Raw genomic sequence first — 13679 nt, forward strand, 5'->3', positions numbered from 1 at the left:
ATCTCCCTTTTTCTATAATTACTTTCCTCATCCTCTCTTTTAATGTACATCATCCGGTTTATAAATTAACAGCACCGCCTCCTAGCGGCCCGGATGACGCTGAGTCACTAGCTTTATTTTGAAAACCTGCGAACGCGGAAGTAACCTATTCTACCAGCACATTGAGCTAAGTTTCTAACAAGCGACTGTCTTGTTAAAATTAAAATATTCGTGTTTATTTTTTTTTTATCTTTCTTTATATTTTCAAAGGGAGAATACTGACCGCACCGTTTGTGGTTCCTGCTTCGTGTGACGTCACACACCAAGACATGCTGGTTTTTAATCTGCTCCATCTGTGGCAGATAGGAGGGGAGGAAGGAAGGAAGCACTTGCACTGACAAGCCTGATATATTTTTTACCTGTCTTTCAAAAAAAATGAAGAGCACGTTAATATTTCTGCTGCATGCCAGCTCTTTCTGCTGGCTGGTCGGGGCCACTCTGTCTAAAACAGATGCAAAGAAGTTGCAGAAAGTTGAAGCTCAGGTAAGCAGCAGATATCTTCTACCTCTCAATTAGTATTGACTCCCTTTTTTTACTTAGCCAAATACTAGCTCTTGCCCTAAACATGAAACATGTCTCCTCCTGTATTTCGTCCTTTCAGGTCTCTCCAGCTGAATTGTCTGTGCTGGACAGAGGCCTTGTTGTGGCAGATGTTCAATGGAAGGACATAGTGAGGGAAGAAAAGAGATACTGTGCTCATATTAAGAAGACATTTGAAGGAGCAGTGATGGGATATATCACTCCTGTAAGTCTGTATTTGAACCTCCTCTGTTTCCGTAGTCTTGATTGACGAGCTCCAGTCCTAATTTGATTGTCACTGCAGCCACTGAGGATTTGGATTATTTACAACACCCACGACCTTGACATGTTGGGAGTCTCATAAGTCATTAAAAGTATTTCTCAAATAATTACTAAGACTTTCATATATGTGACTTCTCTATAGAGTAGACTTGGCAAAAAAAAAATGGAAATGGTTGCATTAATTTGGATTTTTCTTTGCAGGTGAAATGCAGATAATTACAAAGTTAGTGTATATAAATCAGGAATCTTTTTAATTCCACTGTCATATCATTGATCATCTTGGGTTTAAATATTACTAATTACTAATATTCCGATTGGATTAGAAGAGCAGCATAGCTCTTTGTAGTTTTACTGCAAATAATGATCTAATTATCAACTAAAGAAAAATGGGCCTTTATTCTTACTATGCATTAAAAACAGCTTAACACTTTATAGGGCACTCAGTGAAATACTTTGAAAATGCAAATTTCAAGCTTATAGTGTTATTGGAATCCAGAACAAAACCCTATTAAGTTTGTAACATAAAAAATATGGATATTTTGATGGCAGAAATGAATGTCAATGTAATAACAAGAAATGCCAACATGCCTAAATATATAAAAAAAATAACAAAAGTGCTTCTATATAAGAAATTAATGAAAACACTCTGAAAGTGAAAGAAACACTTTTTTTTGGTCCAACATAACCTTAGAGGCATTAATGCTGATACTGGCATTTACATTTTTTAGTTTATAAACCTAAATATAATTGTTAAATAGGCTAATTTTTTTACTTTTTTACTTAGCTTTTTACCTTTTTTTTTCTTGACTTGCTAACTTTTTTTTCCAACTTAATTTACAGTAGGTAATATATCATTCAAGGGCTCATCTAATTGGTCAAATGCCAAAATAAGATGTACAGCCGTGTAGCAGCATCTTGATGTCTGGATATACCGGTAGATCTAGTGCTTCTAGATCTCACTGAGGGACATTGTGGGAGAATCCATTTGTAAGGGCTATGCCTGCCCTATAAAGGGTTAATAGGCAAAGTTATGGCAAGAAAAATAGCTTTTCTTTATTCACTAAGGCTCAGTCTATTCAGCACGGGTTTTGATGCTGAAATGAGCTGCTGGTAATCCAAATATTTTCACTATATGGAGCAAATGACAAGGTTCTGACACCAATGAACAGAGGAAAATGCATTTCTAATGATATTATTCTTAGGACATCAGGAAAAAGAAACTCTCATAGGAGGCGCAAAATATGTGTAGCTGTCAGTACATCATAGTGAGTCGCTCCAAAGGAGGAGGCTTGCTTACTACTCTGTCTTAAAGAAAACAACAAGACATTCCCTGGTTATTTAAAAGTGGGATGAACATCATTTTGGAGAAACTTTGCCAAACAAATCAGTAAACAAATCAGCAATGAACAATATTTGCATAACTTCATGCATCTGTCTTCTCGTCCTGAAGCAACTATTACTCTTCAAGGATGTAAATCTGACTCATCAGATCTTAAGATCTTCAATCATCACATTGTCCGTCTTTATACTCCCTAATAATTTAAGACCTTTCCTTCTAATTAGACACACAGATCACTGGTTTTATTAAAACTAATCTCCTGCTGGGCATCAATCTCTTGTGTAACCTTCCTATTGTTGGTGTCAGAATGCTTTTACTGCCTCTATTGAACACAGCTTTTAGTTTTAGAATAGAAAGTCCCTTTATTTTTCCACAATAGGGAAATTCTGCTGTTTACAGCAGCAAAACGATTATAGAAAAAAACGGTCACACAAATGTGGACATTAGAAAAGTGTATAAGATAATGGTAAAGAGTAAAAAAAAAAAAACAATAAAATATGGTACTGTTAAGTGTTTTAACATTATAAATTCTGCACACATGGAAAATAAATAAACATACTATGGACATTTTTACAGTAATGGATATTTGAAAGTTGCAGCAACATCAGAGATGTGCAAAATGACAGCAGCATGTTATTTAACTAAGATAGAAACTGCAAAATCAGCATGAATGTAACAACTTATTGAGGTTGTTGGGAGCAGTGGTTATAGAGGCTTCCAGCTGCTGGGAGGAAGGATCTGTGATAACGCTCCCTGGTGCATTTAGGGTGCAGCGGTCTGTCACTGAAGGAGCTCTCCAGTTCTGCAACAGCTTCATGCATGGAGGGGGGGAGACATTATCCAACAGAGATGTTAAAGGAAAATTCCGGTTTTTAACACTTTTAGCCCCTTTTCTGTAGTGTCCAGGATGAAATCGAATGATCGACGCCAAAATTTTGACGATTGGTCCTGTCTCGGCTATTTGGCTCATGCAGAATCCCCCCCTGGCTGCTTCAGAATGGCTTGCATAGTGCATGTCAGATAATGTCCTTAAAACAACCTTAAACGTTCTTTTTTTTAAATATGCTACTCACTGAGTCGTCAGCGCTGTTCAATGACGTTCAAAAACAAATTTCGTACAGAAAAAACGTTCCTGTAGTGTTTTATTTAGCATTTTGTAAATCCCATTGAGTTCTGTTGGAATAGTCAATATCCCTCCGCCACCGGAAACGGAAAGGGGGCCTGTTTACACTTAGTTGTAGTCTTTTCGCAAGGCCCAAGTGTTTCTGCTTCACTCTGTGTACTCCGACGTCGAGGTGCTAACGTCTCTGTTAAACACTTTAAAAAACTCTGAAAATGGAATACGAAAGGTGGATTCTTGAGGAGGACATATTGGACTTTGAGTTTGACGGTGGTCTGGATTGTGCAACGCTTCAGATTCGAACGGGAAGCGGAAGTTTATAAGCGGTTGTGATGTATCGGAAAAAATAGTTCTGGGATTTACAAAATGCTAAATAAAACAAGACAGGAACGGTTTTTCTTCACAAAACTTTTTTTGGAACGTCATTGAACAGCGCTGACGACCCGGTGAGTAGCATATTTTAAAAAAAGAACGTTTAAGGTTGTTTTAAGGACATTATCTGACATGCACTATGCAAGCCATTCTGAAGCAGCCAGGGGGGGATTCTACATGAGCCAAATAGCTGAGACAGGACCAATCGTCAAAATTTTGGTGTCGATCATTCGATTTCATCCTGGACACTACAGAAAATGGGCTAAAAGTGTTAAAAACTGGAATTTTCCATTAATTTATGTAAGATCCTTTTGTTTCCCACCTCCAGAGGGCATCCAATCACAGAGCTGGCCTTCCTTTGCAGTGGTTTATTTACAGTTTAGTATCACCCACATCCTTAATAATTGAAGACTAAAAACCCAACCTCACTTTTCTAGTGAACAGGTTGGTTCACCACCATCTACAAATATAATGCACTATTCCTGGCCGAGACTTTCAGTTGTCTTATTATATTTAGGAAAGCAACTTTTTCATTCCAGCCCTTTAGGTTTTAGTAATGTGCTTAAGATGGGTAAATGAGGCTCTGAATAACTGGAAAAACATAAAAACATATATTTAAATGTAGAAATAATAATGGTTTATGCATGTTTTCAGTTTTTTATTGAAAAGAAGGACTCTTAAAATACCAGTCATTTTTTAAAATCCTTTTTAATCCTTTTTTTTCACATCATGTTCAAAGAGTATAAACATCCAACCGAAAAAGATGCATCTATCCTCTTTTTTGCAGAAGTTCTTTTAGTCTTAGGTTTGAAACCTAAAAAAGTGTGCATCTATTGTGTTAGATATTGATAATAAAAAAATCATAATAAGGTAACATCAGTGGCTATAAACAATCTATATTTGGCTGGACTGAGGGTCAAAGAAAGAATCACATGCTTTCAAGCTGCTCTATTTTAAAAGTCTTGTTTTGTTTAACATGCTAATAATGAAAAATCAGTGGATGGTTGTTTATTCCTTTTCATCTAATGTGTTTTATCTGTCCCCTATCCTAAAGTGGAATTCCCACGGCTATGATATTACTAAGCAGTTTGGCCCCAAGCTGTCACTGGTCTCTCCAGTTTGGCTTCAGGTGCGCCGCCGAGCTCCTGGGACATTTGACATCACAGGACTTCATGACCACGATGCTGGTAGGAAAACACTGACAGTCAAATTCAAATCTTATTCATTTACATACTGTGAGAAAGGGGGGAAAAAAATGGCAACACTTTTTTTTTTCTCTGTAGGTTGGGTCAAAGCTGTACGCAAGTCAAACAAAAAAGTCCGGATGGGTGAGTCTGCTGTGGTCTGTTAATGTGGGTCAGATGTGGTTTAAAAAGCTTTATTCTCTGGTTCCTTAACTATTCCCAGTGCCCCGAGTGTTATTCGACGGCTGGTCCTACCAGGATTACATAAGCGTGTTTGGGAGTGAAGATGAGATTGAGGAGCTGTCGGGTGAACTGGTGGATGTTGCAAAGGTAATAAGGGGATTAGGTTTAGCTGTTAACTGAGACCTGATCATCTGATGGGGAATTTTCTGGCTTTTCAGACCGAAGGATTCGATGGATTTACCCTGGAGCTTTGGAGTCAGCTGGGGGGAAACAAAAGAAAGTGAGTTACTCTCCAGAAAGGCTGACGGAAACCCTTAGAGATTAATAATAAATATTAATAATCTTCTTTTATTATCAGGGAACTTGTTCATTTAGTGAAACACATTTGTGAGACTTTGAAAGCTAAAAAATTGGACTGCATTCTAGTTATTCCTCCAGCTGTGACAAGGTAAATATGCAGCAAATATCTTTGTGCAGATCAGCAAATCAAACCTTAAACTGTTTATGCTTATTTTTTTTTTCTCTGTAATTATCAGTACAGGGCAGTCAGGGATGTTTGGCAGGGAGGAGTTTGAGGAGTTGGCCCCAGTTGTTGATGCATTCAGCCTAATGACCTATGACTACTCCAGTGGACCCAAGTGAGTTCAGAGATGAGAGGACTTTCCTTTAAGTTGACAGAGAACATCGAGAAAATCAAGCTTTTTGTTCTGTTGCTGTCATTCCAACAGGCCGGGTCCAAGCTCACCCCTGCCCTGGATCAGAGATTGTGTTCTGCAGCTTTCACCAAACACTCAGTGGAGACAAAAGATCCTGCTTGGAGTTAATTTGTATGGCCTTGATTTCTCGAGCCACGGGGCAGAGCCCGTCCTCGGTGGGAGGTGAGTTTGAACTGTTGGTAAAAAAACAATACTGTGCTTCTCTCATCAAATTAGCTTGTTTTAAGTTTTCATTAGGTTTGTTCAGAGTTATGCTGATTCTGCAAAACCAGAGAAATCCCTAGACTCTAAAATCCTGATTTTAATCATCTAACTCTTAAAGGCATACTATGCAACATTTTTCAGTTAATTAATGTGTTCCATGACGTTTTGGATGATTAAATGAGTCATTTCAGGTCGAACAAAGGTTTTCTCAGCCGCCCTGGTGGTCTGTAGGGGAAATACCGTACTTGCAATTGCAGGAGCCCTCGGCCCGCACCCACAGGCTCAGAAGTCTCTTGCATCACGACAGTTGGTCTTGCTTTACAGCGAGAACTGCATGCATAAGGTTGTTTAGACCATTTTCAATTCTTTGAAATGTACTAATTCAGTGCTCGAGGTTAGGCTTGTCCCGATCCGATCCACGTATCGGATCGGGACGCCGATATTGGCAAAAAAATGCGTATCGGCAAAGCATGTAAAATGCCAATCCAGACTGCCGATCCAGTTTTAAAAAAAAAATCCGGTCCGTATTTTCCAGTTTCGCCGATTGAAACGATCCATTCCACTATTTTGCGCTAGTGTTTCCCTGTTTTGCATTTTTATTAAAACTTACAGTAATACTTGCACCTTTAACTGTTTACGGTTTTACTGTTCACTGTGCAATTTCAGATTGCTATTCATAGTTTTGTCCAGTTTGTGTTTATCTCTTAATAAACAGGTAAGTTTGTTGTTACCAAGCATTGTGTTTTATTCAATCTCACCTAATTTAGCTGGCTAGATGTTATCAAGAGTACTAAAACCCTTTTCAACATGAGTCTTACAACTAAGGCTAAATACTTTAACTTAAACTTAAATACATGCTCGGATAGGCTGGTATCGGCCAGTATCGGTATCGGATCGGAAGTCCAAAAACAATATCGGTATCGGATCGGAAGTGCAAAAACCTGGATCGGGACATCTCTACTCGAGGTACAAAACCACTGAAATCAGAACCCCCTTCCCCCAACGACAGTCGGATAAATGTACGGGAAACTCCAACTTGGCTAACTACAATCTTTGTTATTTAGACACATGCATAACAAATAATGTATGAAAACATGCTAAATTTTCAAACTCGAAAATTGGAACAAAATAGTCACTTACCGCAGTAGACATGGTGATTCGTTGCGTTCGCCTGTCTGCTAAGCTCAAAACAACTGCGCCTGGCTTGACGGAGAAACCAGGAGAACAGCTGAGTATATTTACGACTGCACTTTTATTTTCGCCCTCTGGGGGGAGCCTCGCTGGAAAATCAACACCGGTTGCATAGTATACCTTTAATAGAAAGTTGAATGGAGGGAAAAATTACCAAAGGCACCAGAGGAATCAGCAGCAGCTTTTAGGAGGAGCGGCTTTGGGAGGGCTGGAAAGTAAAGCTCATCGTTGCTTAAGGATGATTTATACTTCAAAACCAGGTTGTCTGCGTGTGTCGCGGTGAACGCAAAGGCGTCCCCACCCCCTCTGCAGAGACTCTGCTGCACCTCTCCCATATTGTAGGCGACTGCAGACAGAAGGCTTCTGATTGGTCAAATCTACATCCGCTCTACGCTATGCGTCTCCTGTTTGGTACCTTACTGGCTTCTTTTGTTTGTATGACCGACTCGTGAAGTTGGACTAGCTAGAAGAGCGAGAACGCTAGGACCCTTTTTCCACCTGGATCCCCGCTCTTTGTCGCCCTCATGTCCCTCCGTTGTCAGACAAACTCGCCCCACTTCCTCACCACCTCAGCCGTATCTAGACCCACATTTTTGATTTTTCCCCTTTTGCATTTGTGGCGTGGAATAAACATAGCACAGGCCATGCTTCATTATTGAGCATAAATCAAAAATGTCTGCGTCATACTTGCGACAAGCTGACTGCGACACACTGCTGTAGGAGGATAACCAGCCCTTTGATCTACACAGCAGACCATGAATTAAACCCAGTTAATGTATTAAAAACATTCGGCTGAGCCCCTAACACACACATAGTGCTGTGCTATTTTTCTTTGTGAATATGAAGCACATTTAGTATCTACAGCCCTGTTAGAATGCCAGGCTTTTGTGTGAGCAAAATATTTGATCCTTTTTTTTATAATGTAACCCACTGAATGTTGGCAGAGGTCTTTCAGACTTATAAACTTGACAATATTCAATTCAATTTCTATTGCGCCAATTCACAACACGTCATCTCAAGGCGCTGTACAATTCAACCAGATCATATAGTCAGATTGATTCAGTTTTCTATCTCCTATCTACGGTGGCCCTGAAGTGCAAACTGCAACTACAAATCTAAAAGCGCAACTACATTAAGGAAATCGCAACTACATAAAGCAAAGCCCAACTACATTAAGGAAAACACAATTACATTAACCTACCGGAAAAGGTAGGTACCAGTGGGAAACATGAGACATCGCTGATTGGACGACGGCGCCTTTTGACCCTTGAACCGGAAGTCATTCTGCCTGCTGCAGCTTTTGAAAACATAGATCTTGTCGGCGCCCCAAACATAGCTGTCGTTATCCAGGAATATTTTGAATCAGGACATACGTACGAGGTGATACTGGATATGCTCAAGACTAATCACGAAATTTCAGTTAGTTTGCGTACACTGAAGACACACTTAAAAGAAGCTGGACTGTTCAGACGACGCAACTTCCGGTTCAAGGGTCAAACGGCGCCGTCGTCCAATCAGCGATGTCTCATGTTTCCCACTGATACCTACCTTTTCCGGTAGGTTAATGTAATTGTGTTTTTCTTAATGTAGTTGCGCTTTTAGATTTGTAGTTGCAGTTTGCACTTCAGGGCCACCGTACCTATCCTTTATTCAGTCATTTTGAAGTTCTCCAATCAAACTGTGAGGCGATTGTTTGCCAATTTCCCTGTTTATAATCTGCCCCCATATGAATTTTTAAAATAAAAGTAAGATCATCTCCACACCAAAGTTCTACATCTTAGTCAAATCCAATGCAGCGTGAGGGCTTGCCTTTAAGTTGATGCAATCAAATGGTTTTCCTTAGATGGAAAATTTAAAATCAATTTGACTGTATGATCTGCTTGAATTGTAAAGTGCCTTGAGATGACATGTGTTGTGAATTGGTGCTATATAAATAAACTGAATTGAATAGAGGGAGCTAATGAGCCCTAATATCATGTCCTTACTGATCTCTGTAGGTACATTGAGATTTTGCGAGAAAACAGACCAAAGATGGTTTGGGATGAAATCTCTGCAGAACATCACTTCAGTTACAAAAGGTACCGACTTCATGAATCAGCAAAAACTTTTAAAAATATGATTTAACTGTGGAAGGGTTACTAAATACAGCTTCTGCCCTTTTTCCCAGAAGCAGTTCTGTAAAGCACGTGGTATACTACCCTTCACTGAAGGTAAAACTTGGTATTTTTTTCTTATTTCCATGTCAATTATACTTTTAAAGCATTGGAGATTATAAATAATTTTCTGATTTTGTTTTTTGTTTTTTTTTTTGCAGTCCCTCCACATGAGGATCTCTTTGGCTACCGAACTGGGAACAGGAATTTCTTTATGGGAAATGGGACAAGGACTGGATTATTTCTATGATCTGCTTTAAGCATCAGACTTTTTGATAAAGAAAATTGTGAACTGCCATTTTTGCTGTGTGAATTTTTCCCCCTTTTGATTTGAGGGTCATGAAAATGTGAACGTTTGTCAAAAAAATAGATTTTTGTTTTAAAAAAAAAAATCTTAAAGCAAATATTGATTCGTCAGATTGGTTTCCGTTGTGTTCATTTATAAATCTGTGATTTGTACATTTCAGAGAGCATGGTTCATGATGATCAGGACTTTTAGCAACTACAGTATTCTGGAAAAGTCTTCACACCCATTACTCAATTTTAGCCATGAATACTGTTTTCTTTAAAAAGACTAAACAAAATTAAATTAAATTAATGTACGGTATGTAATAAACATCTTTATTTTTAATGTACAAATGTGCATTTAAATTGTGCTCCGGTGGTTTTGAATTTTACTGATCATTTCAATATTATTCTGGGTCTCGGTTTTTGAAGGATATCAGAGCAAAAACTAAGAGAAGAAGTCGAAGCTTTATCTGTGGATCTCTGACCTATTTGTTCCAAAAAATCTGTAGAGATGCATAAAAGATCTGTTGGAAACGTCAAACATCCTGAGAAGCTGTTTTTTTTTTTTTATACATGTGGAACCACAAGAAACGGCAGAGCAAAATAAATGGGGGAAGGGCCTTGGTAAGAGAGGTGATTTAAATCTTGTCTTGCAGCCATCCAGCAGTGACTGATACCGTTCACAAAACAGGCCTTTATGGTGGAGCGTCCAGCAGTGATGAGCCATATGGAATTTCTATAATGTTGATTTTGTATCACTATTGCAAATACGATAAAACAATTTACTTCTGTGAAATCCTTTTTTAGGTGACTGTATTATTAAGACTGAATTATAGCCCAGCAATCAAATACTACTCTTAGAAAAACTGCAATTGGAAATGTTTTTTAGGACCCGTTACATAAAGAAGTTATCTTTTGTTTTATTTTAATCTAATTCCTAAACTGGACACAATAAATACATTTAATTTACGTTCAATTAAGGGGGAAATGAGAGGAAAACATGGTCTTTAGCCGGAAAAGGGTGGAGTACCTTCTCCAGATTGGGGAGGATGTGCTGCTCCTAGTGGAGGAGTTTAAGTATCTTGGGGTCTTGTTCACGAATGAGGGGAAGATGGAGCGGGAGATCGATAAGCGGATTGATGCAGCGGGCTCTGTAGTGGTGAAGAGAGAGCTGAGCCAAAAAGCAAAGCTCTTGATTTACCGGTTGATCTACGTTCCTACCCTCACCTATGGTCATGAGCTTTGGGTCATGATGGAAAGAATGAGATCCTGCATACAAGCGGCTGAAATGAGTTTTCTCCGTAGTGTGTCTGGGCTCTCCCTTAGAGATAGGGTGAGAAGCTCAGTCATCCGGGGAGGACTCAGAGTAGAGTCGCTGCTCCTCCACGTCGAGAGGAGCCAGTTGAGGTGACTTGGGCATCTCGTCAGGATGCCTCCTGGATGTCACCCTGGTGACTTGTTCCAGGCACGTCCCACTGGGAGGAGGCCCAGGGGGAGACCCAGGACACGCTGGAGGGGCTATGTTTCTTGGCTGGCCTGGGATCGCCTTGGGATTCCCCTGGAGGAGCTGGCCAAAGTGGCAGGGGAGAGGGACGTCTGGGCCTCCCTACTGAAGCTGCTACCCCCGCGACCCGACCCCGGATAAGCGGAAGAAGGATGGATAGATGGGAGGAAAAGATAAAACCTTGTAATAATTCAGCAATGTTTCAGTTTTTTCTTTCGCTTTGTTAATCTTGGTAACGATAAATCAAAATTCTTATGGCAAGAAATGTATCACAATGATAAATGATTTGGATAAGAGCAAAGAAAGAATATCCATGTAGAGAAACTGAAATATCTTTGATATAACGCTGCTTAGGACATAACTCTCACTTATCCCTTCTTTGAAGAATGGTCTTAGCAGCATCATGCTATAGGGCTGATCTTGTGTGACACAAAATAAACATCCAAAATAACAGAAGTGGGTAGGGCCCCTGGACGGAAAGTCAAATAAATATTTCTAGTGAGAACTAAACACGCCCGGTCCCTCCTGTAGAGGGCGTCATGCTTATGGAGTACAAAAAAATCCAATAATATTCCAACCAAAGGTGCCTTAACATAAGGCATGGGTTTGGATAGTTAAGAGTTATTAAATGTGTTTAATAAAATTATCCGTTTAAGCAAACAAAATTGAACATGATTACAAGATGTGAATACTTTCTGGTTGAACTGTAGATCCGCTAAAGTCTAGGTGGATTTTTACCCACTAATTTGACATGAAATGCTCTCTATATTTGCAGCTGGCCCGAGGCTTTCCAGTGATTTGTTCTAGATAACTACTTGTTTACCGACACAGACCCAGGCACAGGGTGACCTTTATTTGGCATTACAAAGGAGGATGAGATTATTCACAGCCAGTGACGTCGACTGCAGATTCTGTCCGGTTATTATGTGTCTGTCCACAACCACGTGCACGGAGTCTTCTTGACTTGCTGGGAAGAGGAGATAAACGTTATACGGTTTGAGAAACAAATGATGGAGTGCTGGTTTTGGGTTTCTGCAGCGCAGGCGCTCACCTGTATATGATCCACCGCTGTCTTTCACAAAATCTTCCACAATAAGGGGAAGGTTGGCAAAGTCGGGCTGACGAACCAGTTCAAACACAGACGGCTTGGAGAGAGGCATTGATTATTAGGTAAGTTGTACACGTCTCACCAGTGGGAGTAAATATTCCCTGAGAGAGAGAGAGAACACTAACCCCTGTTAAGCTGTAACCACTGAAAATCCACTTCTGGCCCTCGGTGGCACAGCACAGAGCTGACACTCCCTGTCCAATAGCACACACAGGCTCTGTACAAGTGATAGAAAACAAAAATGAGGCAAGGGCAAAAACGTTTAAAAAAAGTAAAGTGTGGAACTCACTTTGCTGGGAGATGAACTGTGTGAGGATTCGGTGCATGGAGCCGCTGTGTGCCAGGTCGTTTGGCGCTCCAGGGCAGTCTGGGATGAGCAGTGCCTGGTATCTGGCACCTTGGAAAAGATCATCAGTACATAACTAAGCAGACGAAAGTAGCTGATTGGTTGTTAAAGGAACTCTTCTCACCATCTATAGATTCCAGTTTGGCTGGTGTGGCGTAGGATTTTATGTTAAAATCCTGAACCCATCTGGCTGTGCTTTCGTCAACTCCCACAAAGTCTATCGCCTTCCCCTTTCATTCAAGAACACATGCAGAGGAAAAATAAATATTATGCCTTACTGACGTCACACTGAGGCAAATGTAGGATCATCAGCATGAGTTTAAAGGTCAGCCTTCCAAACATGGTGAACATTTTAAATCCAGAAAGAGGATAAGTCTAAGAACTGTCTCTGATCAGCAGGTCTAGAACTGAAAAATGAGATAATCTTTTTGCGTTGCTTAATTAATGAATCCAAAAGTAAAGAGGCAATATTTGGTCGATAAACACATCAACAGGGTGCCAGTTTGTTCTCCGCTTACTTAAAAATCGAACTAAAGTAGGGGACATACCACTTGGTGCATTGCTAGGGATTAACTTTCTTCAGGATTCAAACCTACTTTCTCTGTTAAGGAGCCTTTAAACTAGACATGCACTGATAAGTAACAGGCCAGTAATGCTATCCCCTTCTAACCTACCAGTTTATGGAAGTAAATATGTGCCATCAGAATTTGAATTAAAAATACCTCTGAAATTTGAACGTTGTATAATAGTGCTTACTTTTTCAGTATTAAAATAAATTCTGAATATATTTTTAACCTAAAAAAAATTCAATGTCATTATTTGTACATTAAAAAAAAATTCAGTGTAATTTTTTTTACATGGTTGCAATTTTCAGTTATTAAAAAAATTCACATTCCTATTTCAAAGTGATGAAATTTTCAATATACATATTTTTCACAGTTTGAATTTTCAGTGTTAAAAAATTCAGCATATAAAAAATTCAACTTTTCAAAATTCAAATGCAATATTTTCGTTGTCCTCCAATTCAACTTGCTCAAATTCACTGTCTCAAATTCAGCGTCTAAAAATTCGCTGTAAAAATGGCCAAGGTTACTTCAGGTCACAGACATTAGCAATGGATGTCCGATTCCA

At 39.4% G+C, this 13679-nt stretch overlaps 2 protein-coding genes across 3 annotated transcripts in view; one reads left to right on the plus strand and one right to left on the minus strand.

Moving 5' to 3' along the window:
• The first annotated feature begins 128 nt into the window (after positions 1-128).
• chid1 (chitinase domain containing 1) lies at positions 129-10131 on the plus strand. 2 transcript variants are annotated; one of them, XM_038280405.1, is made up of 12 exons: positions 129-522; positions 641-784; positions 4726-4858; positions 4955-4999; positions 5079-5185; positions 5257-5318; positions 5397-5486; positions 5575-5676; positions 5767-5916; positions 9147-9227; positions 9317-9359; positions 9464-10131. In XM_038280405.1, exons 1-12 carry the CDS (start codon positions 415-417, stop codon positions 9560-9562), a joined length of 1164 nt encoding a protein of 387 aa, XP_038136333.1. In that variant the 5' UTR covers positions 129-414; the 3' UTR covers positions 9563-10131. The 2 variants fall into 2 exon arrangements, with proteins under 2 accessions (XP_038136333.1, XP_038136334.1); XM_038280406.1 differs by having other exon boundaries at positions 130-522; positions 9320-9359.
• A 1749-nt stretch (positions 10132-11880) lies between these two features.
• The window catches only part of gatd1 (glutamine amidotransferase like class 1 domain containing 1), a 4745-nt gene continuing 2946 nt past the window's right edge, over positions 11881-13679 (minus strand). Inside the window, exons 3-7 of the mRNA XM_038280384.1 lie at positions 12673-12778; positions 12492-12599; positions 12328-12419; positions 12146-12239; positions 11881-12061 (exon numbers count right to left, since the gene is read on the minus strand). Coding sequence (XP_038136312.1) covers positions 11946-12061; positions 12146-12239; positions 12328-12419; positions 12492-12599; positions 12673-12778 — 516 coding nt within the window. The 3' untranslated portion in view covers positions 11881-11945. The remainder of the gene's footprint in view (positions 12062-12145; positions 12240-12327; positions 12420-12491; positions 12600-12672; positions 12779-13679) is intronic.

Source organism: Cyprinodon tularosa, unplaced genomic scaffold (assembly GCF_016077235.1).
Source record: "Cyprinodon tularosa strain WSP-4 unplaced genomic scaffold, ASM1607723v1 ctg16, whole genome shotgun sequence".
NCBI lineage: Eukaryota > Metazoa > Chordata > Actinopteri > Cyprinodontiformes > Cyprinodontidae > Cyprinodon > Cyprinodon tularosa.

Excerpts from the sequence above, each read along its gene's own strand:
- chid1 (XM_038280405.1), top strand. The coding sequence starts at position 415 with ATGAAGAGCACGTTAATATTTCTGCTGCATGCCAGCTCTTTCTGCTGG. Across the intron at positions 523-640 it reads TGCAGAAAGTTGAAGCTCAG|GTCTCTCCAGCTGAATTGTC; the intron begins GTAAGCAGCAGA and ends TCGTCCTTTCAG. Across the intron at positions 5,000-5,078 it reads AAACAAAAAAGTCCGGATGG|TGCCCCGAGTGTTATTCGAC; the intron begins GTGAGTCTGCTG and ends AACTATTCCCAG.